General features: G+C 38.8%; 5 protein-coding genes across 5 annotated transcripts; 1 reads left to right on the top strand and 4 right to left on the bottom strand.

The window, feature by feature from the left end:
* Positions 1-3101: 3101 nt before the first annotated feature.
* On the top strand, positions 3102-7618 carry LOC145908755 (beta-1,3-galactosyltransferase 5-like). Its single transcript, XM_082996089.1, has 7 exons — positions 3102-3246; positions 4013-4072; positions 4140-4256; positions 4664-4789; positions 5407-5730; positions 6153-6284; positions 6670-7618. Exons 1-7 carry the CDS (start codon positions 3122-3124, stop codon positions 7028-7030), a joined length of 1245 nt encoding a protein of 414 aa, XP_082852215.1. The 5' UTR covers positions 3102-3121; the 3' UTR covers positions 7031-7618.
* Positions 7619-8251: 633 nt separating this feature from the next.
* LOC145908401 (TRAF3-interacting protein 1-like) lies at positions 8252-10200 on the bottom strand. The gene has a single exon (XM_082995675.1). It carries the CDS (start codon positions 10178-10180, stop codon positions 8561-8563), a length of 1620 nt encoding a protein of 539 aa, XP_082851801.1. The 5' UTR covers positions 10181-10200; the 3' UTR covers positions 8252-8560.
* A 1573-nt stretch (positions 10201-11773) lies between these two features.
* LOC145909327 (matrilin-3-like) lies at positions 11774-13980 on the bottom strand. The gene is made up of 6 exons (XM_082996722.1): positions 13976-13980; positions 13640-13869; positions 13249-13351; positions 12852-13004; positions 12536-12719; positions 11774-12039 (listed from the first exon to the last, which is right to left on the bottom strand). Exons 1-6 carry the CDS (start codon positions 13978-13980, stop codon positions 11818-11820), a joined length of 897 nt encoding a protein of 298 aa, XP_082852848.1. The 3' UTR covers positions 11774-11817.
* Positions 13981-15013: 1033 nt separating this feature from the next.
* On the bottom strand, positions 15014-18638 carry LOC145909326 (uncharacterized). The gene is made up of 9 exons (XM_082996721.1): positions 18521-18638; positions 18238-18323; positions 18003-18095; positions 17535-17670; positions 16669-16866; positions 16168-16270; positions 15845-15999; positions 15468-15643; positions 15014-15205 (listed from the first exon to the last, which is right to left on the bottom strand). Exons 1-9 carry the CDS (start codon positions 18636-18638, stop codon positions 15014-15016), a joined length of 1257 nt encoding a protein of 418 aa, XP_082852847.1.
* Positions 18639-20109: 1471 nt separating this feature from the next.
* LOC145909325 (uncharacterized) lies at positions 20110-23610 on the bottom strand. The gene is made up of 9 exons (XM_082996719.1): positions 23556-23610; positions 23332-23417; positions 23100-23192; positions 22701-22833; positions 21983-22180; positions 21662-21764; positions 21118-21272; positions 20624-20799; positions 20110-20301 (listed from the first exon to the last, which is right to left on the bottom strand). The coding sequence occupies exons 1-9, from the start codon at positions 23608-23610 to the stop codon at positions 20110-20112; spliced, it is 1191 nt and encodes a 396-aa protein (XP_082852845.1).
* Between the last annotated feature and the right edge of the window lie 645 nt (positions 23611-24255).

The following is a 24255-nucleotide window of genomic DNA, read 5'->3' as shown; positions in this document are numbered from 1 at the left end:
TCTAAAACCACCCATGCATATACAATTCGGTTCAATAATTCCAAGCTCCTCTGGCAAGAAAACTACTTGTTTGGACGACGTTTCGGTCGTTATACAACAGTCTATAGAGTTTTAAATTATTGAATAATATGCCTGGCAGTATTAGCTACAAAATGCAATTCGGTTGTCTCAAAATACAGCTTATGAAGACATAAAATGCATCATTTCCCTATATGCAGGCAAATCTAAAGGATTTGAGCATTTTCCAGTTTGCCCATTGTTAAATTTGAATCATCAAAAAATATTTCCAACATGCTTGGTATTTTCGGTAAATACTCAAACCACTTTTTTACATTTTTCGTTGTTACGCCACAAAGGATGTTTTGAATGAATACAACAATGCTTGAAGAACGAAGGCCCCTTTACACTATTACATTATAACAGCCTGCTAATTATATTGTGCCCGTGTGCTGTGGTTTCTTTCAAAAGGATGTGCTGGTGTGTGCCAGGATATGCTCGCTTATACTAGATAAACGAAAGTTGATAACACAGTTGGACACACACTGTCGGGACAGTTTGAGAAGCATATGTCAGGGGCAAGTATATTAAACAGTCAACAGGTAACAATATAATTAGAGTTCGGTAACGAGTATTACGTTTTGTGGTGGCGCGATTTATGAGGTACTGCGGCTGCATGATGGGTATTTTTATCTGCTGATAATTTCTTTACCTGGATAGTACAGATTTTATTTATTGCTCATGTGTAATTTAAATTATTCCAGTATCATAAACTGTGTTCATGCATGTTTCGCGGGCAAAGACTGCACTATGCAGTGCTTAAACTTTGCAGTTAACAGTCATTATACAGCGTTTTTGGAATAAAGGTAAAACTAAAAGGTTTGGGAAGCACACCACTACAGCTTTAGACATGTACTTATCTGAAACTAGGGATGAGACATACAGATAGTGTACTTGTGTTGACAGAAGGCTATCGCTGGTTGTCAGTGTACAAACATTGTTTGGTTGTTGACTGATGCTGGCCTGTGAACTTACCCGTTTCCAGGCTGCGTTGCATCCGATCTCCAAAATATATTGTCAACAATTTCCTTTGTTTTGTGAGCGTTGTATAGACCTTATTTGTCCATCGTACCGCACAGATCTAACTCTATTCAAAACTTACAGTATAGTCAGTTTTTTCTACTGTCTTATCAGGGCCAATGGAACAGGGGTCAATACTAAATGGTACCGTGTTGGTTAAAAAGATATCAATTAAATTTTGTCAACTTGCAGTCCCGTTAAGTTATAAGAGAACCGGTGACTACTAGCGATGGGCCAATAATATTGCAGAAATGGCAATATTGGCGACAAGTAATGCGCTTTTTTCAAATTTAAACTGCGACGCTTCAGATTGTGCACTGTGGTTACGATTTTTGCCCAAAAATAACACCACAAGAAACAAAAACCACCCATTTACGTTTATTACCGCTGCAGCGAAAATACAAACCGGTATTTGTAGCAAACAAATATATTTTACCACAATTATCAAAAATAGTGACTCAAATTGGGCCAGATTTGGCCGTATCCATATCTTCTCTGTGTTGGCTCACCCCTGGTGTGGGTCCCAATCTAGAATGCGCACAACTCACAGCAGCATCCGAAACAAGCCAAGACGATAACAAAAACTGCAGCCTTGTGAGACAGTTAGCCCTGTTTACATGGACGTCTTAAAACAGAGTTTGCATGGACGTCTTGAAAGCGGGTTCGCGGCACGCTTCTTACCCGCTTCCCGCCAATATCGGAAAAAAGCGTTACGCATCACAGCCCAAGCTAGTTGGGAAGCGGTTTCGGCGAACTAGCCTAATAGGGGTGGGTTCGGAAGCTAGTTGGGCGAACTAGCTTCTTTTTCGCGAATCAGCTGAAAAATTTGGCGGTAAAATCAAGTTAGGCTTACTTGTTGATGTTTTTCAAGGATATTCTTTTTGGTATTAGTATTTATTTCATAAAAAATAACATTTAACCGCGACCTAAAACAAATGAAAATAACATTTAACTTAACCAAGATTCAAAACGAAGCACAGTATTCCACTTCCGGTAAGCATAAAGTCTGGCCCATATACCTCACGTCTGTATTCGCCACGGCCGACCAAGTCTTCGATTGTAAGAAAGCAACGCAGTTTTCGACTGGTTGAGAAAAAACGTTTTCCAAGCAAGGTCATGCTTAGTCGCGTAACACAGTACTGGCCGGTGACTCATTGGATCACAGAAAGACAGTCAAGTTTTGTGATAGCCTGTCGAAAAATAAAGGTTTTCAATAAACACGTCATTACCCTTTATCGTATAAACTATAATGTTGATGTTGATACGATAAGTGTTTGCCATTTTTGTCCTGTTGTACGCATGGAACACTATAATCAGAATATTAATAGGCAATGTGAAATTCTAAATTGAATGGAAGTTGCCATGCTGGAAGAGGCAGGGAGGAAAATATGCATTGTTGCAAAGTGATTGGCATTTTCCGTTAGTTCAGAATAGCTGACAGCACTGTACCTACAATGAGGGAAGTGCCAACTTTTTGCATGGCTGACTGTAGCTAACACAGTTAATTTGAATAGTTGAGACAATGTAGCCCATTCTTGATAACTGCGTTGGGACAATGACAAGCCAAATAAGTAAAAAAAGCAGTTGCTCTAGTTGCGGTGCATGACGAATTCAAAAAGAACACAACTGTATTAAAATTGTTGGCCAGGCCAATAAAAAAAGACTACTTCAGCACTGACCTGATGATAGACAAATACCTGTGCAAACAATAAGGTTTGTTGGAACATTTAATCAACCATAACTGAATTGTGCCTTTGTTGGCATGGTATCAAGTTAGCTGAACAGCACAGACGGAAGTCATGCGCTTAGGTGCTGGTTTCTATAAGTATACTTTAAACTGTAAAACTTGAAAAAGAGAGATTGGATTCACTGCACAGTAAAAATCAAGAAAGGTTTTTTGCAGTGTAAAGTTCATGCAATTTTTGCTGTTGTTTCATTTGGTTGGTATAGCCCGATCCATTTCTATTCAAAGGCGTGTTTAATGTAAGCACCTACCTAATCTATTTTTAAACTTGTACAGATTCAGCTGCATCTAGAGAATATAATGACCAGGAACAAAATTATATTTGTTCTGGTGCTTTTGCTTGGTGTTTGTTTCTATTACGTCATTACTCAGTCAGGTTTCCGGTTTCAGAACTGCGATATGCAGAAGTTCGTCCTTGAACACAAGTAAGTGGAATGAAGTGGATTATCAAAAAAAGTAGATTTTCTTCCCAAACGATACAGAAATATGATAAGCAATGTGGAGCCAATAATATGAATTGTGTATAAGCTGCAGACAGATGGCCACTGTTTCGACCTAAAAGGTCTCATCAGTGCAGCTGGTGTGACCATCTGTATGCAGCTTATACACGATACAGAAATACTTTAAGAAAGTAAGGGACCACTGCCGGCCAAAGTGTATTGTATTTATTTGAGGACTTTCCGGTTAGTATCTTCCAGAAGGGTAAGCCCTAAATATTTCTAAACCATGAGAGCAGAAAGTCTCACGAGCAACACTGTAGGCATCTTGTGGCAAATAGCCTTCAAAATAACCGTTGTACTCTTCGATTATCAACCGGAAACGCTCATACGAAATTGGAGCGAACAATACGATACTGCCTGGAAATGACCGAAATACTGCACAGCGAGTCCGCTGCAACTGAATTTGAAATTTGTGAATTTGCAACGTTCTTAATGTTTTAACCCCAAACGGAGACTTTTATTACTCTGACAATCCGGCGCACTTGTCGAACAAAGTCAAAAACTCCCAATGAAAATAAGGAACGTGCAAAACCGGCCTTTCATGCAGCAAAATGCTGTTGTTCACAGAAACGTTTCACATTTTGGAGAGTGCATGAATAGTCAGGTTGAGATACACTGGTATTGCCTGCAATTTGTCTTCTTATATTTAAGTAAATATGGTGCTTATATAATACCTTACTTCCTTTCTTAGCACATCGCCCCAAGAGGATAGGACGTATATTGTTCCTGCCAGCAGGGAAGGTGGATTAAGGTGAGAGCACATAGGCCTATAGGTGAGCAATTGGACCCCTGCAAGAAAATTGTTGTTTTCGTAACAGGTCAATAGAACGATATCTATTGGATGGACCGGACTCGAAAGCTGACTTCAGGACTGTGCCGCCTCTGTTCGAAAAAAATCATGCAGCGACAAACGTTACCAACCAATGGTTTTTAAAGTAAAGATAAAGATTGTTTCTCTATCCTGGCCACGTATAACGTATGAACCATTCAGAGTGTAGGCTATTCCATGTAAGGAAATTACGAGCTTCCTGATTCCAGCTTTTACCTCCACCATACGTTATAACGCCAACGCATCTAAATAGGCTAACAGTAAACAAAAAAATATATTGGTTTTCTGCAGAAATATATTGGTCTTACAAGCTTTTGCCAAATTTCTCACCGCGATTTGAAACCAGTTCAAGTTCTATGATAATATTGTAAGTTCAAAGAATGGTTTTCACCATTTTGTTCCACGTCACCAAATGATGGCATGTAATTTAAAAACAACGTTAAAATCTGCACTGGAAATCACAAACCAGTAAACAACTGCTACCACATAGTTAGACATATATCTTCTCTACAGGCCAAATGTGGTGCAGTCCCAGCGGTTCTTTATGCTGTTTTTCGTCAAAAGTGCTGTTGCATATTACAAACGCCGTGAGATGGTTCGAAACACATGGGGTGCTGTACAGAGTATCAACGGAAAACGGTAACTGAGACATTTTGGTCAAGGATGAGTGAACCGGGGTGCTGGAGTTAAGAGTCGTGGTATAAAGGAGTTGGGAGTAGCCAAAAATAACTTCGACTCCTGATTTAATTACTGTAAATAAAGTCAAGTGGGTGGAACTTTGCAAAAGCAAAAATACTCGGATTTAAATCTCTCAGATATAAGGCCAAATCGTTATAACCTCGACCATATTACTCAAATTTACAGACTTTTTAAATGAGAACTCGAAATAAAATATTTTTGCGGAGTGGGAGATTTTCGCGACGACAGAACTCTCTGCATGTTGTAAACCCAAGCTAAACTCGATGTAACATCCAGTGTTGCTGATCGGCATGAGTCGTCACCTGGTGTAGAATTCCCTGGAGTTCGTTTTCGGTTTTGCGCCTGAAATCCTTGTAACGAACTCATTAAACGAGGTTGCGTAGTAACGTCACCAGCAAACATTATGACAAAACTATAGCGAGAGTTGGTTCTCGTTTAATAATTGCAAAAATTGTAACCTGACACTGTGACGTTTCATGTCACATACTTTGTATCTGCAATGGGCGCTCGCGCCTCTGGTTCCAATTCGTAGCGATTTAAAATGACGTTTTGTTTAGACTTGGAGTCGTGTTTCTATTGGGAAAAGTCGCAAACGAATCGCTTCAAACGCAACTTGCCCAAGAGCACGAACTGCACGAGGACATTCTTCAAAGCGACATTTCAGATGACTACAAGATGTTACCTGAGAAAACACTTTCCGCTTTCCAATGGGTTACATACCACGCAATGAACATCAGCGATTATTACGCCTTTACTGACGATGATTGCGTCATCAATTTGGCCCTGACGTACGATTATTTTTCGACCAATCAGCGATCGTTTATGGAGATGAATGCAATGCATTGTCCTTTCATATACAGTGCTGCCATTGGACCGGAGAGGTAGGAAATACGTATCTAAACCGAAATACAAGTTATTACAAAGATGGCAACAATTTAATTTTTTGTCAAATTATTACTCTTTAAAGTCTTTTACAGTGGTGACGCCAACAAAACTACAAATTTACACCTACTCTTATATTTAGATTAATGTTAGTTAAAAAAGTTCCATGGTCACCACTTGTTTATGACCAAGATCATGTCTGTCTTTGGACAACAAACGCAAAAAAACGAATTTCAACACAAAAATTTGACAACTTCGGTGAAACACTGTTCATATTTACTTTTGAACGCATTAGAGGTCAACTTAAATAACCTTGCAGGGTTACACGGGCACTAAAGTTTGGAACACACTGCTTTAGTTTGTCCACGCAAATGTGCAATGCAAATTACGTCGTTACATTACGTGATTTGTTCTGTTTCAGATCGGGCAAATACGCTATATCGAGCAAGACTTACCCATGGGGACGGTTACCCCCATTTTGTCACGGGGGATTTACCGTCTTGACCCCCCAGATTATGGTAGACCTTTTCAAGCAAGCACAAGTGACAAAACGGTAGCTGCAATATATATATATATATATATATATATATATATTCTTTGTGATATGTAAACTATTGTGGGTATAGTTATGCAACAACGTTACATGACTAAGAGGGAAGGGAATAAAGCAAGGATTCAAAATCCTTTGAGCGCAGCAAATTTCGACTATACAACTTTGAACATCAATATTATAAGTGTTCATATGGTCATTTGATCTTTATGTGGCGACAGTTGATGGATTGCCGGGGAAACTTGTAGCCACCAAAAACTAGATTAAAAAAGTCGTTTGGTCTGTGATGCAAAGTCTTGCTAGTAATCTGAAAACAATATATTCGGCTGTAGGTGCTAGTAGTCGCAGGCATCATCACTGGGCAATAACCTATTCTTCCTTCACGTAGATATGACTTGCACTTGGAGGACGTTTACATCCTGGGAATTCTGCGCACTAAACTTGGACGTGGAAACGACAACGTAAAAATCGCCTACGCCGACAAGAAGACGGGTAGTGTTTCCTTTTACATGGGACCTTTCGTGTGGCATATCGGAGACGATGTGGGCCTCTTCCGAACAGCTTGGCGAGTCACATACAACCTCATGACCACGGATAGCAAAGATTTCCAGCACCTCGGATATTGGCCATCCGCAAATTTTTTTTTTGCAAAGCTCTCTCAGAACGCGGAGATTCCAAATGACGACGAACAAAACGCGTTTTTCAAAAAACATTTTGCTGAACTGTCGAATCATCGACCTGCTTTGTGACCCTACATTCCCTTTATTGCTTTTATAGTTTTTGTTTTAACCTGCAGACAGATCCACTATTTCGCTCTGCCAAAGGTCTCATGCAACTTTGGTGACAAAATACGACGATATTGAGCGCTAAATAGCCAAGCGAAATTTTCACTTTGTGTTGACTATGGCAACTGCCAAGCTGATGATAAAGTCATTAGTCAGTGAAAGCGTTGTGCTCGACTTAAGCGGATAATATATGTATGCATCAATTCGCTATATCCAATATGCACATATGGATATGGGTTAATACGAACGAAATATTACCTGCTGTGTAAAAACCGAGGAATTAATGAGTAGGTTTCTTATAGTTCCAACTGTCGACAGCACAAAACCAAACATTCCGTCTTAAGCTGTGCAACGTTTTACGACAAAACCTATACAGTCCGTATTTGCGAAGTCTATGAACCACGTATTTTGTTTCAGCATTAACAGTTTTGGAATTCGTTTCGTTTAACAGTTTTAGGACTGCCGTAGAACTGATGCCACAAAAGAATAATTTTGCTCCTTCCTATTACTTATGCATAGGTAAAGGTTACTTTCTAAGTATTTAGCACAATACGTCACCAAGTCGTAGGTTTTTTTGAAATCTTCATTGTTGTTAACACCCGTCAGTAGCTTAAAGAATTCTTAAGGGCATGCCAACACCAGTTGTACAGTTCCGTTTCACAGCCGATCGTTTTGAACATGTTGTTGTGACTCAAAATGGCAGATGGAATACTTGCAAATATGATTTGGGCGTTGACATCTGTCCATCGGCGTATCATTTTCTATTGCTTTGCAATGACGATGAACCAATTTATTGTTTCCCAAATTATTGCGGCGTACATGGGATAGCTATCCTAATTGTATGTAGAAGACCTTACAATTGGGATCACTCGATGAATCCAATTTTTCACAGAAGTAGGCTGTGCAAATGCAACAGTTTTGTGTTAATTCACTCGAGTTGCTTAAGATACCCTCTTCATTTTTTTCGCCTCTCAAAGCTCTCAGATTGTGGTGCTACGTTTATTGTGTTAATTCTACCTACTTACAGGTCCCGCGAGGCACCGACCGATCAATAATACTAAGAAAGGCGGCGACGAGCCAACAAAACCGCATAGCCTCGTATTCCTCAACCTAATTATTTTTTTCATTATCATGAAAACTTGCCCTGATCAAAGACAAACGCCCCACTAACATTTAGGTCAGAATGCTATAACTGTTATTTAAAGATGTTTTGGGTAGCCAGGCGTGTTTTCAAAAGATATATTTTATGAAAAACGTAAACAAATATTTAGTGCTGTACAAATACACTTTCAAGAAGGAACTACATGAAAAACGCCACTTAACTTTCCACAGTGTGTACGTTCTCTCTAGCTAAGCAATTTTCAACAGCTTGCAGCACAGGTGTGATAAGCTACCACTATAAGTACAGTGGAGCATAGGAACATAAAATGCAATCCAGTTGAAAATATACACACCACATGCAACACACTAGTTGAAAGAGCAATACTGTGAATGTTATGAGCGTGTCGCAACAGCCATAATCATTTTGTTCATTTTCTCTTGATTTCGAATGATATTTGCTTTGGTGGCTGCTGCCTGATTTCTAAAGGACATTATTTCTTGCTCGGCAGCCTCGAGTTCAGATTTAAGAGGTTCCATTTCCCTCATAGTGATACTTTCTTCCTCTTTTAGTCTAAGTGCATGCTCTTTGTTCTCCTTTTGCCATGCCTGTAACTCTGCCTGCATGGAATCCATATCCTCTTGTATGTAGTCAATGATCTTAGCTAGTGGTGTAGCACTCTGACAAAGTTTTTGCACTGAGTCTCGAAGGCGATCAATTTCCTTGACCACAAGTTGGCGCTCTTTTTGCTGCTGAGCTGTGGCAACGTTGCTTCGCTGAATTTCAGTGTGCCTCTTTGCTGCATGTTTTCCACCTGCTGAGTGCTCAAGTTCTTTTTTGGTCTCCAAAATTTTGCGGACTAGGCCACCATGTTCTTCATCACCATCAGCGTCTTCTGCCATTGCACGTGTTTCTATTTGCTCTTCAAATTGCAAGTTATTGTTGTCTTCTTCCACAACGAATTGTTCATCTTCATCCTCCGAATCTGTGTGAATTAATCCATTATCAACAATGATTGGTGCAGTCCTTTGTTGCCCACCACTGTCAATCCTAGCTATCTCCTCTTCAGCAGGGTCTCGCCTTTGCCGAACCCTTGGGGCAGCAGGTCTTGCACTTGGGGGCCTTACAAGCTTTCGTGGAGCTGCGGGTGGCTCCTCTGGGCTATCAGCTTGTCCATCAGGAACTGCACTTCTACCAACAGCAGGCCTTCTTCGTTGGCCTTTTGCTGACGCTGGGCGAATAGCTCTGGTTGGAGCGCTTTGTTCTGCACCTTCAATAGCCTCTCTCTGCTCTGGTCTTGAATTTTCATCAACATCAGCCTCTTCAGACTGAATATTTGGTGAGCTAGTGTTTTCCTCAGGCCTCTGTTCGCGATGTTTTTTACTGCGGTGCTTTTTGCGCTCTTCGCGATCTTCACGTTTTTCTCCTCCATCTGGTGGTTGTTCAGCTTCTGCTTCTTTTCTTGAGCGATGGCGCTTGTCGGCACTTGCCTCCCGCTTTCTTTCTGAATCACCATCGCGATCGTGTTTGCTTCTTTTCTCGGGTTTGTTTCTTTCTTCTTTGGATGCAGACTCTTGCTTCGCCTCTGGTTTTTCCTTGGTCTTTGAAGCTTTAGTGGACTTTCCCTTGTTCACCTTCTCCACAGCATCAGCAGAGGAAACGCCTTTTTTAATGCACTTTGCTATTGCCTGCAGAAGCTCATTGGTTTTTTCTGGTTCGTGGCCAGCAATGATTTTAGATGGGCGTGCAGACAGTGTTGCACCACTGGCGAATGACACACAGTCGATAAGTTTCTGTAAAAATCCAAGTTTGTCTTCTTTCGCAGTTACATTTTTTGAGTCCATTTCTGTGGAAGTAAAAAGTCCTTTGCAAAAACCAGTAGTTCTAATAACTTCTGTTACAATGTCATGGAGAAATCGAAATGGTGGCTTGTTTAGAAGCTTTTCAGTGAGTGGAGGCTTCTTAATGATCTTCCCCAAAGTATCTTGGGTCTTTTTCACTATCTTGGGATCCATTTTTACTTAATGCCTTTGAAGCACCTGAAAGCAATAGAGAGTAATATATATTTCATATATGTATTTATACCAGATTGGAAACAAAAGAGGATATATCCTCCGTGCACGTTTGCGAATATTTACCGATAATCCGCGTAATATTAATTAGCTAATGCATTAAAATACGAAAAAGCGTTGCAATTGTCTGCACAATTAACGGTCGCCGAAACAAAATCCTCCGCGCATAAAACAAACTTTTCAATCTGGTATCAATATGTGTCATGCTAATAACCTTGTGTTTTATAAAAACATTTATTCCAAAAAAACCTTGGACAACTTTACTTATAGTACACAAGCCTAGTTTTGGATTTTTGTCGAAGACAATGCAGAAACCTTGCAAGAATGCCTCATTAATGGCCAGAATAATGAACCTCGCTGTACAGGCTTGAACAAATGCTTTTTGAAACTATTTTTGTCTTGTCATTATCTGTTTTAATTTTATGATTCACTTCAAGGGATCCATTTGCTGCATGTTGCCAAAAACATAGGTTTAACATTACAACCTGAATATAACGATTAAATTAAACTTCACTTGTCACAAAACTGACCACACAATTATTTGTGGCTTACCCTTCTTAACAACCGTTTGCAAAAAATTACTAGCGAAGGAATTTCCGTTTGTTGGATACTAGCAACGTAAACATACGGAAGATGACGTATTTTTTACTTGGCAGTTTGCCATTATACAATCACGTAAGCATGAAATGATTTGTTTGGCAAATATATCTTAAAATTTGTTTTGTTTCTTGATTTTTGAAAACAACTTTATTTGAAAATTAGTCCTACTCACTGATCTCTATTAAACAATAGAGATCAGTGGTCCTACTCCAGACGTAGCAGTCCAACGCGAATGCATGCTATGGTTGAATAATCACAGAGCGGCAAAAAAATGGAACTACAATTTGGTTTTCGATGGAGACGGCAACAGGTAAGATTTTTTGAAAAAAATATCGCAAAACTTATAAAACTTCATGTGTTGCATAATATATAACGTATGTAATGCGAAAAAAAATAAGATTTTATCTGTAAAATAACTGTTTTATTTTTCTCTTTTTCTAGTGTGTTCTGGTCCAGCATTTATATTTGTACATTACCAACGATTGGAAATTTATGTTGTAATGTCTTTCAAGCAAAAAGCACTCACCTTGCTGTTTTACAGGAGAGAATTTTAATTTTTTGTGCTTGTTCAAACAAGTTACTTTTTTGTAATTCAAATGTAGGCTATATGTTTTTTGCCAAGTTTACCTATAAGCTGTAATCCTTTAACTACACTTATTAAAGTGATGGAAACAAACATTTCTTCTCTCACAGACACAAGGATTTTTTTGCTTGAAACCTAAATGTAAAATTGATTCAAACCAGATTGGAATCATATATTGGTAAGTATTACAAAATATTTTTCTTTCTGTTGAAATGGTAATCAACTGTGTTATTGTGATAGTGCTTCATTAAATTACTGATATTTTGTGGCTATATCATGTTATATTACTGCTTAAAACTTGCCTTTCCTAGGTTGTTGAAGTGCAATATGTAAATTTTATTAGATCACAGAAACAGGGTAAATTCGGAAGTCAAATGAAGTAACTGTTTATCAAGTTTTATTCAATTTTATGCTTCTCCACACAAGAATCTTTGAAGTTTCCTTTCCTATGGACTAACCGTGGTCTACATTGGTCACGACAAAGTGTTTCAATAACTTTCATCACAAACACACCAAGATCTGGTTGCTCGCCATTGACATAAAACACATTGTTGCTGATCACCTCCATTCTGCTTTTATGCAAATGCACCTCCTTGTTCTCAATGGCAACAAAGTAGACCTAGTAGCAAATGAAAAATTCAGGTAATGGTTAATCATAAAGGATTTCTACAGCACAAAAACTGACTAAATATATTTTTGTAAATGCACATCAGAGCATGCTAGTCAAAATGTCTAATTTTTATTAGCCAGAGATGCTGAGTGTGGATTGTTACTTGAGTGAGCCATATACACTGGAAAGAGTGTGGGAGGAAGTTACCATTACATTTATGTATATCAAATGGTGAAACATTACTGCACAAGCTTAAATGTTCAACGGGCCTGGAAAGTGTGACAACTATTTAATGGTGAGTAAGTTTTTACTACTATTTTTTAACAAACATTTACCTTTACTAAACTGCTGAAAATAGAAAAACATATGTGAACTAGAGGTATTTATAGCAAAATCCGGTAATAATTTGTTCATTGCTATTTAACATGATATATATATAATACAAGGTATATGTGATATTTGCTCTTCCTGTGGAAGCTTATCATCAGTCAGATAGAAATATTACCAGTATTCCTTCCTCCTCTGCCTCTCGAGCAGCATTTTCCGTCTCGTTGTCAAGGTTGTTGTCTGTGACAATAATCAAAGCTTCGCCAATGCTGTCCCTTTTTCTTGCACCAGCTTCTTTGGTCAGCATCTGCTGCATTGCGTATCTCATAGCTTTGCTTGTCATGGGAGGGAGATCCCCTGTGGGAGGAATTCAATAATTACAAACTTGTTTTGGGGGGCATTTTGTGCTTGCATTTGCAGCAAGCCCTGCACAGCAGAAATGTATGTTGTTGAATTGCTTGCCTTCCAAACACTGGAAAATGCAAGTTTACTTACCCGTACTGTTCTCGGGTACTATGCGCTCTTTGAAAAGTGAAACTTCGTCTTTGAGATCAGCCGATTCCAGAAAGTCTATTCTTGAGGTAATATGTGGTTTGTCACTGAAATATATCTCCGCAAAGTTTGCTGTTCGCACAGTCTGCACGGTTCTAAAAACAACAAGGTAGTAGATAGCCGTAAGTACTGCAGTTGGTGTGGGTTTCGGCTAGAGCAAATTTATTATGGGTTGTGAATGTATTGCGGTGAGTTTATTGACCCGTGACTCGGCTAGACATATTTCAATGCAAGTTACAACTTTATTTTCTGCCGGTGAAACCTTTATGTCTGGCAGCTTTAGTAACAAACCAAGTCCCATTAAAATAAAACTAAACCCTGGTGAATTGATGGACTTACTTGTGAAAAATGGTTCCGACGTGTGTGAGTGCTGGTTTATTCACCTCGTGTGTATTGTGATAAAGAACCGCAAAGTCGTAAGGAAAGTACGGAGGACACTCCCCTGCATTAAAACATGTTTATCGTAAGAGATCTCAACGTTACTTCGCTGAATTTCAGTGTGCCTTTTTTTCTGCTGATCATCAGACATCTCGCGAATTGCTAAGTGTTTTTATATGGTTTTCGTTAGGCGAATACAAGTATGCCCAAAAAATTGCTTAAATGCGAAGTTGATGGAAATTGTACAGACTTTGTATTGACTCGCTTAACAATTGCAGCTGTATGAATCTATCTAAAGCCATTGCAAGAACTACCTGACCACAGTTTTATAATGTTAAGTCTGTTTACTCACGCTGGCAACACAACGTCGGTGGAAGCCAATAGTTTCCACTCATGCAGGTCGAGGTATCGGTCCTGTTCGCAATTATGTAGGGATCGTTGCACGTAACTGTGCATTTCGAGCCCATTTTCATGCTGTTTGTGCAGTTGAGTTGGCCGTTGAGCACTTGCCGGTCTGGGCAGTCTGTGGTTGTCACTATCAAAAGACTGTTTGTTTTCTTGGTGCATTTATGGTTGACTGACCTTGACAATGTTCACAATTAGTATTCGTGAAAAGGATGCAAGCATTGGATGTTCCTGGTCCAATTCATGATAACCGCGCGAAACTAATTCGGAAAAGTTGTTTTACGGCATTGTAGTTACAGACCTCTGTTAATCTAGTTTCGATTTGTCCAAATTAGGAAATGTTCTCGATCGTCCCAACACGTTTTGTTTCGGAAGCACTGTGTATTATTGGTCATATAATTACGACAACAATTGCATGATTGAAAACAGCTTAAATATCTTTTATGAACAATAACAAAATACTGTAACCCGTGTTTCTAACCTTAAGCGCAGTATTATGGACAAACTTGAAAGAACGTAAGCAATTCACTATTATGTAGCGCATAATTGGAAGCACGAATTGAGATATGCGGGTTTTTGGTCATACGTTTCTTCCCTAAAACACAAACCTGCAAATATTCCTTTTAACGACAAAACGAAGGACAGCAATCTTAACACGATAACATAAATTTCGGCCATAATTCTACTTGCTTCGTCTTCACCTGGGTTCTGTTTCCTTGTAAGAATGTACCCACGCTGTCAGTCGTATCTAACACGCAATTCCAATGCAAGCCCTATGGGCAAATACGTGTTTCGTTTCGTTTCGAATCGCCGGCATGTAAATTGGCCTTTGTATACTCGTGTTTCAATGTTAACAAACTTTTGTATTACGTGTTGTCGGCTGTGAGTCAATTACACGCTGGCGCCCGACGAAACTGCGGTAGTGGGATAATGGTCTTTCCAGGTTTTGGGCCTACATCTATAGACTGAAACTCTGCTTAAAAAACAAGCCTAGATTTTTGTTTGTTTGCGTTAAAAGTACAAACACTGCAGTTCAACATAAATACTGAAGCTCATACTTGCTAAAACTCTTTTTCGGAATAAAGTTTTGTCAAACTTTAGGAAAAAAACTTTTCGTGCTCGACTTTTTACACCTGCATAAAACCAATATCAAGATAAACAAATTCTTACAGTTTATTTGCATATCAAACCAAATCTTATTTACAAAATACGTATGCAGGTTTGAGAACGTTTCAGAAAATAATACGTATTTCCTCGTTTTTTGAATGATGTCAAGCAAGTCTGACGTTGGTGAAATGTAATCGTCGTTACATCGTTTGAATTAAGGCGCATGGTCGTGAAGTACATGTACACATGGGTTTGCGCAGAAATCCGCCTCCAAATCGTCGATAAATTTGCTCAAGTTCGAGTTATCTCCTCTTACGTAATAAACTCGGTCTTCAGATCCAGCCATCTCGGTCATCTGAGTTCTGTTCAGAGGCCGACCTTCGTGCTCGATGGCAAAAACATATGGCTGTGGTATTGAAAATAGCGCACAAATTAAATTTGGCAAAGGGAAAATTGTCGCAACAAATGATATCTAAGCATGTGTAGACCAATGTCGTTGTTCTCAAGGAGAAATACGCTGTTGGCTCCTTTTTGATATCCTGTGCTATATATTGATTGGAAATGTGTACGTTATATCATTCCACTATATAACGTTTATTTACAATTTTTTTCTCACATTTGGCCAAAGTGACCTATCCAATTAAAAAAAACAGCCGCGAAAAACTTACCGTTATGTTGTCCCTTAATGCAGCACCACTTGGGGCCTTCACGTTGTCAGTGGAGTTGGAGTCGAGGACGATAACCATTATTTTTGGAACCCGGTTGTCACGTGCTCCCATAGCCGGGCGGAACATAAAGTTAATGGCGTACCACATTGCCTTGCCTACGTTGACGAGTCCGGCAACTGTACATTGAGAGAAAATGCTGTCTTAATTTGTTTGTTTTGATGGGTTTTATAGAGAAGTTCTTGAAATGTTAAAAAGGCTGCACTAACAACAACGCAAGAGCGTTCTTTTGATCATTGAAATGAAGGTGGAATATGTATGCTTAATGCAAAGGCTAAGAAGTCTTGCATTGAACGTTTGTCGAAGCTAAACAAGCCCACCTGTTTTGCTTGGTTTGATGCGTTCTTCTATAAGATTCAAGACTTGTGTCTTGTTTTCATATTCGCTGTAGTTGTAGCGGGTGGACTCGACCGGTTTATGATTGAAGTAGAAGCCGGAAAACTTCGCAGTGTCGTAGTTTACATCTATTCTTTGTCTGACAAAAAAAAACTTTCCATCAGTATGCTTGATTTCTAAATTGACATTACAACGCACATGTAAAATCGCATTTTTGGGGGTTTGCTGCATTTTCATGCGTAATAAGCCACTGACGTCACCATTACGTGTTCGTCGTTACCTAAGTCGGTAAGTTAGTGTTACTTACCCAATGGTGGCCTCCCGAATTTTTGGGAAAACTGACAAGCTTCTTCTATCAGAGGTGTGATAAAGAATTGCAGCATCAAAGAGAAGGAACGGTGGACAAGGCCCTAAAAATAATGCTCCTTTTTCACATAAAACCTTCAAAATTGTTTTCACCCAAATTACACCGCGGAAACATTATCACCAGAGTTACAATACCGTGCTTATTTCGAGCGGTGTTTCAGAAAATTAAATGTCCTAATTTCTAAGAAACGTGTTTTTTTCGAGTTTGCTTAGTAATTTTCATTAAATGCTTTGGTAATGTAGGTTTTTAAACGGACCAGTCGACATAAAAAAACAAATTTGGAGTAATTATCGTTGTTCGCCTCATCGTTTAATTCACACCACACCACACAGTGTCTTTCTAAATTGAGCAAATCTTAGCACCAAAATGTTGCGTTCTTATTCTTTGATCCTGACTAACGGTAACCCTGGTTATCATCTAACTTTTGAAGCACACCCTTACTTGCACAGCATGGCCTTGGTTTACTCCACATTCCTATGGTGGTACACGTATTCTTCTCCACCTCACTTGGGTACAGAGAATAGTCTGGTGAAGTGCATCTGAATTCACAAGTGCTTCCTGATTTGTTTCCATCGGAACACGTGATCTCTCCGTGCGGTAGGAGGGTTTGTTGGGGACAAGTTGCAGTCACCTGTTTTACTGCAAAAATATGGACCTTTGTAGGTTGCTGTTTCGACCCAGCAGGTATTGTCAGTGCAGCTGATGACAGAGGGCAAGCTTGTTTGATAACTAGCCGGACAAAGACGTTGCAGTCGACGTCTATCCATTGACGGTCAGTTTACACTGTAGTCAGTTTCCGGTTAATATGTCTCGTATGCTTTCAAGTTTAGGTCATCTTACATAGTTGTTGAAATATAACTTAGAATATTGTTTAATGATCGCACGTATTAGCATGTTGACCAATAACATAATTTCTGTGAGTCTTTGTCTGACCGTTAGGTCGGTAAAGTCGTTTAAGAGTCGCACACCAAGCTGCACTGATGAGACTTTATAGGACGAAACAGGTGGTCATCTGTATGTGGCTCACATAAATTGTTTTTATGATGTTTTTGAATACCGATAGGGTATTGTTAATCAGTAACTAATCGCAACTTACAATGTTATTCGTTTGTTAGCATCTACTACATTCCGTATCAAATGGTTTTGTTGATGTTTAGTACAAATTAAAACGAGATATGTTACGACCTTGTTGGGGCCACTAACATAAACAATTTGAAACTGAATGTAGTACATGTTGATAAACGAATAAACTTTGTAAGTAGATAAGTAAGTCGGTTATCTACTGATTTTGTTTTCAAATTACTAACCTGCGGCGGTCGGAGGTACGGGCAATGTTCTTGCCTGTGGTTTGTAAGTACGTTTGATGCAGTTGAGTTTTCCTTTGTTGCATTTTTCGTCGTCACAACAGCACGTGCATCTCGAACTGCGCTGGTCTTTGTTGCACTTAAAAAAGAAGTTTCCTGACTTAAGCAAGTTATGCAACGGGGATATGAAACCATCTTGCGTTGGTTTGCATGCTTTGCGTGAAGTCGTTAAAACCCTTTTCGTGCTAACACTACAAATTTAACAGTTTGGATTGGATATCTTGCAATGGTTTGGAAGTTAAAGCATGTATTTTCGCCATATATGCTAAAATTAGCGTGAGCTATTCACAAAATAAGTCCAATCGTCACGAGAATTTTGTTACAAGTGCGAATGAGGTTGTTCACTTTGAAGGGTGTCAAATAGAAATGATAAACTGCGACGCTTTTTATGTTGGTTCACAAAGGCCATACCTGTGCCATGTTATTTTGACATGCTTTCTTTTGCTTGCAACCCTTTGTCACTGAGATCCCTTTGTCATGCTTTCGTACCACAGTTTGACACATCTGTAGAAAGCAATATCACAGCATGGTAAAAAATACATTTATCGTTAGTGTATTGTATGGTAGTGTACATGGGCTACATACATTTGATTGTCACCGAAAAGTATATATGCTTTAATTAGAAACAGCATGAATATTTCTATACCTGGTTCATTGTACACAGATCATAATTGCCCTCAGCGTCGCACGCAGCGATGCTACTTGCGCGAGTGCACTTAACGCACGTTAAGCCTAAAAAACAAGGAAATGTGTTTGCATTGACTACTTTTCAATGATACTATAAAATAAAAACGTTTCCTATTTTAACACTCACCCAAAGCATAGGCGGAAAACGTTGCCAAAGCAAATAGCAAAAGTATCAGCTTCATTTTGCGGCTGTTTCGGACTTGATTAAATCTTCCAAATACGAACGCTAAGGTAGTTTAAACCTGAGTTGACTTGCTTGTTCCTTGCACTCAACTGCTTGGAAGTAGATTTAATTCCTTCATTTTTATAGGCGGTGATGGTTTCTAATCCAAAAGGTCGAAATCGTTCTAACTTGGCCATCGCTATTCAATGCATGTCAATAGATGCATACCAATCTTCGAGAATGACATTAGCATCACACAATGACACGTGCTCGTATTTCATAAGACGCCCTTTCCTGTGCTGGTAATCCTCATAGCCCATAGCTCGTAGGTCAACTAGTCTAAAGTTTATTGCGGATAACTGTCATTGTAGCAAGCGTAGTTAAGTATGTCACGCGCGACATTGCAGTGATTCAATGCGCTCGTAAATTATAGAGGTGCATTTTCAATGCAAAGAGAATTCTTGTTTAATTTCTTATATCGAACACGCGCGAAGAATATCTTAAATTGCGAGCACTCGTATGCTTGGGCGGAAAATATTTTCCAAGCTTAAATAAGCTTACTTGAAAAACTGGTCAGACCCAGATACGGTGAATTACCAAAATCAAGGTGAACGCACGACCTAGTCTTTTTAGGACGGTGGTTTGCCAACATATCTGCAGGAGCACGTTGTTATAGGAACCAGTGGCGTTACAATCGGCTCAAAGTTAGCGGTGGCTTTAAGTTTTGGGGGTTAGAAACTTCACCCAAGGAAACAGAAAACCACTGGGCGCGCTTTAATGGCATATTACTATTTTGGACATATGTGGAAAATCACGCATCTTTAGCACACATATTTCGAGGGACCTTTGATCATTTAGTCTTTTCCTGGCTACGCTAATGACACGAGCCGCCATGTTGTAGACAAAACACTTGTGTATAACTTACCGGTAGAACTTAATGTTGGTGGTTAGATTATTTGTAGTTGGGAAACAAGAACAGAATTGTTTTGATTTAGTATTAATTGGTGTGTGGTCAAAATTAAGGAAGAAGGTTAAGTTGGCGCATTTGACATTTGTTGAAACTAATGATGCTTTTATGGCGAAATATATTGTTCTGTAAAATCGACATAGCAGCCTTCTATAATCGTTGTTTCAACGTTTGACAAAATACTAATAAAAACCCTGGTTAGCTGCAATTTTGATTCAAACTGTACGCTGGATAAAGTTGTCTCAGACTTGTCTGGGCATATTTGTTCACATAATTTACCACGCTATATGCCTCGTTGAAAAAAAACATATGCATCACGTTTTAGTTCCTATATTTTGCACAAACTTGACACTGTATGACGCTACAACAATTTTTTTTCTTTAAACTACTTGAATGTTCAAGTTTTGATCAGTTCTTTTTGCTAAACTTCAATCAATGTTATCGTTGTGCTCTGCTTTTAACTAAAGTACTCCAGACAGAAATCGGCCACAATATTCCAAATTAATCAGTTATGATTTATTAACTAATACAACCCAATTACAACGCAATCTGAAACCATACGAAAATGACAACGCAAAACGTTTTTTTTGCAAATACTGATTTATTGGAGATCCTGTAGCAAAAGTATGTTGTCTCGGCTAGCGTTACAACAAATTTAATGGTTTGTCAATGTGAACATGTGGTCATCGTTTTGTTAGATCTCATTTCTCATGGTCGTGAAGTACGTGAACACATGGGTCTCCGCAGAAATCCACTTTTAAGTCCTCGTTTAACTTCTCCAAATTTGAGTCGTTCCCTTGCACATAATAAACTCTGTCTTCAGATCCAGCCATTTCCGTCATCTGAGTTTTATTGAGAGGTCGACCTTCGTGCTCGATTGCGATAACGAACGGCTGTGGTATGAAAAAAGTGCATAAAAACATGCAGGAAAATATACATTTGCGAAGCATATAGGCTACGTAGCCTACAGTACAATGGCCATTAGCTTAGAAACCTACACATTTGTATCATTTTTTCTCCATTAAATGCTTTCTTGCCATAATTGCAGGCAGCTTTATATCACCATTCAACATTGAACCTGGCATATTTGCAACTACTTGCATTCATTAAATATACCTTACTATGCTTATTATAAATAGTTGTATATGAAAGTCAAGTGTAAATAGTTGAAGGTCATATGGAATTCCAACAGTTAATATATAACGTGTAACTTACCGTTTTATTTTCCCTTAATGCAGCATCACTTGCAACCTTTACATTGTCCGTGGAATTGGAGTCGATTATGATGAACATAATTTTTGGGACGCGGTCATCACGTGATCCCATTTCGGGGAGAAACATATTGTTAATGGCGTAAAATATTGCCCTGCCAACATTGACGATTCCATCAACTATAAAAAAGGTTGTTTTTCTTAATTTTTGGTTGTTAAATATATGATGTTGTATTATTCAATAAAGAAGCTGGAAAGACGAACTTTGGGGCTATGCAAAACTTTAACCTCAGCAGTTTTTCTATCTGACCTTTTTTGTTTAAAAAATAAACGATTTCATAGGGTAATATGGACAGAAAAAAGTGAGTGTGATGACCTTTTAATCCCCTTACAACACAACTGCTGTGACTAAAAAAATACGCCAATATGGATATATGAACTGAAACGACTTATCTGATTACTTGTAATAAGTCTTGTTGCGTTGTGTTCATCACTCACCAGTTTTCTCGGGTATGATGCGTTCTTCTACAAGTTTTAGGACTTGTGTCTTGTTTTCATATTCATTGTAGTTGTAGCGGGTGGACTCGACCGGTTCATGATTGAAGTAGAAGCCGGAAAACTTCGCAGTGTCGTAGTTTATATCTATGTTTTTCCTACAACGAAGTGGATATGATATTAAATATAACAAAGTACGTACAATCTCGAATTCGTACTCCAAAATTGTTTGTGGTAACCTTTATTTGAATAAAGAAATATTACACTACTTTACGCAAAATTGTTGGCGAACAAATCAAAAACATTGTGACATATTTTTTTTTGCTTGGCCGTTTGGTCAGCAAAGTCGTCTGTTATTCACGCCAGCTGCACTGATGATACCTTTTAGGTCGAAACAGTGGCCATCTGACTGCAGCTTACACAATTCATATTATTGGCTCAACTTTGCTTATCATATTTTTTTGTTGATTTCCCACTCTGCGAGATCAAAGATTGTCAACCCCCGTGTGAAAGCACATTCGTATAGACTTAAATCACAGCTCCTTACCCGCTTGTAACGGCTCGAATTCTTGGTAAAACTGAAAAACTGCGTGTATCCGAAAAGTGATAAAGAATTGCAGCGTCGAAGAGAAGGAATGGTGGACAAGGCCCTAAAAGTATAGTTTTCACATTTTTGTCCGGATTTTTTATCATACTGCACTAAAAGTCAAAAACCCAATCATTTTATGCGTAGTTAAATGATAACTCCGGAATAGGTAAATATTGACAATGAGGTATACAGTCAAATATCGCACGTAACACGACAAGTGCCATTCAGTGCCGAAGCTGTAGCTTTTCAACAAACGCAAATCTTTAAGATAATTCTTACTTGCACAGCAAGGCATTGGTCTGCTCCATTTTCCTATGGCGTTACACGTATTCTCTTCCACCTCACTAGGGAACAGAGAATAGTCTGGTGAAGTGCATCTGAATTCACAAGTGCTTCCTGGTTTGTTTTTATCGGAACACGTTATCTCTCCGTGCGGAATAAGTTTCTGTTCTGGACAGGTTGGATTCCTTTGCCTTGCTAAGAGTACGATAATTTTTGGTAAATCCAAGTAAACTTATAGCAGTTAATTACTTGCTTCATGGTATTCAGAACTAGGCCCTAGTTGTCCGGGGCTTGCTCAATCTATGGCCCTTTGTTTGGTTTCTTACACTTTTTTATTTAATACCATGATTACTACCATAAATGGTAGATCATATTTTATGACCATGGTTTTAGATCGGCGACGAGGAATCTTTATAACTCGGAAATAGTTTAAATGTAAATCCAAACGAATCTTTACACTGGTATGCAGTTTATTAACTTTAGAATTTTGCAATAATTCGCGTGTTACCAAAAAGTAAGTAAAAAGTGCACTGAAGTTAATGAACGGTGTTCGCAAGCAGCTCAAATTTAAACGAACTAACCGGATTTTTCGTCCACCTTGACGTTTACGTCCACGTCTGTCGTTGACCAATTACAGTTGTTTTTCTTACCCAGTTCGAATGTAAACGACTATGACCCCTCGGGTATAGTTTGTTTTTGTCTTATCGTCGCTAACCTGTCGCTGTGGGCGAAGTTTTGGCACAACTTAGTTTTCCTCTGTTGCAATTTTCGCCGTCACAGCAGCAAGTGCACATCGAGTTACGTTGATCTTCGTTGCACTGGAAAGATTTCCCTGACTTCTGTGAATTCTGCAAATTTGCATTGGTTGTGTCAACTTTTCATGGTTTTGCTTTGATCTTGGATATTTTGCTTTTTTTTAACTTCACAAAAAACATTGACATTGTAAAAGTAAAAAAAGTGGAATCCACTCTCAATTTCCAAGGTACTCCGAATAAATTGCGAAAAGCCACATAGGCTACGCACGAAGTTTTTCTTACAAATGAGGATAGATTCATGTTTCATTTTATACTGGCAATTGATACACAGAAGTTTGAACTGTATTCAGTGTTCATACTTGTTGCATGTTGTTTTGGCACGACGTTCTTTGCTTACATCCCTTACTTACTGAGATCCCCCTGTCGTGCCTTCGTACCACTGTTTGACACATCTGCAAAAAAACAATATCGCACATCAGAAAATATGTTCACTAAAAGTTGATATACCTTATGTTGAACTGTTGTAAAGACATTTCACTGTCACCGAAAACCCCTTAGGTTTAATTCGAAACAACATGAATGTTTCTATACCTGGTTCATTGTACACTTATCATATTTGCCCTCAGCGTCACACGCAGCGATGCTACTTGCACGAGTGCACTTAACGCACGATAAGCCTAAAAAGCAAATGTCTTTATTATTAATTTTGAGAGAAACCTAACAAATACATAAGTTCACGTTTGGAAATTCTGCTACTTTTTTGCATTAAACTGTGTAGTTACCCAATGCACTTGTATATAGAACGCAAAACTCACCCAAAGCATATGCGGCAAACGTTGACAGAAGACACAGCAAGACCACCAGCTTCATTTTCCGTGGTTTGAGCTTAAACAAGGTGACTTTACTCTTCCTTTCGCTGAACTGATTGAATGCGAGTCTACCGTACTTTTTGTAGGTGGTGATTTTTTCTAAAATGGCAAAATCGTGTTTATATGAGGACTGACGTTGTAAAACGATGGGAAACGAGCAGGGCTTGCCAGCTGCAAGTGCTAGCAATAATAAACGAAAAATATTGTAAACTACAGCCGTGGGCCACTAGAAATGGCGCCTCCGGCCGCAATTTGTAGCTCTTTGACCAAACTGAATAAAGAAAAGCTGCGACATTGCTGTAAGATAGTACTATAAAGCCCAGATAAGTAGTATACTACGTCAGAACGGCATTGTATACATAATAAAGTCGACGGCCTTTATTAGCATCCGTAAAAAAATTATCGGTGCTGCTTGCAAGAATCTACAACACCGTTGCTACATAACTTTACCGTAGGTTGGACTCCCTAGAGATAAGAAAACATCTTTAGGTTTTGTCGCAACTAGTTTAAAAACCTTTTTTTCTGAATAAGTTGAGGCAAGAAGGAAAAAAATCACGTTCTAATTGTGGCCCAAGACTGCTCTACGATTTATACGTTTCTTTCCTTTAAATATTTGCGCAATCAAGAATTTCTAACTTCACTACTA

This window comes from Ascidia mentula, chromosome 7 (assembly GCF_947561715.1).
Source record: "Ascidia mentula chromosome 7, kaAscMent1.1, whole genome shotgun sequence".
Taxonomy (NCBI): Eukaryota; Metazoa; Chordata; class Ascidiacea; order Phlebobranchia; family Ascidiidae; genus Ascidia; species Ascidia mentula.
This window is presented reverse-complemented; position numbering and strand designations above follow the sequence as displayed.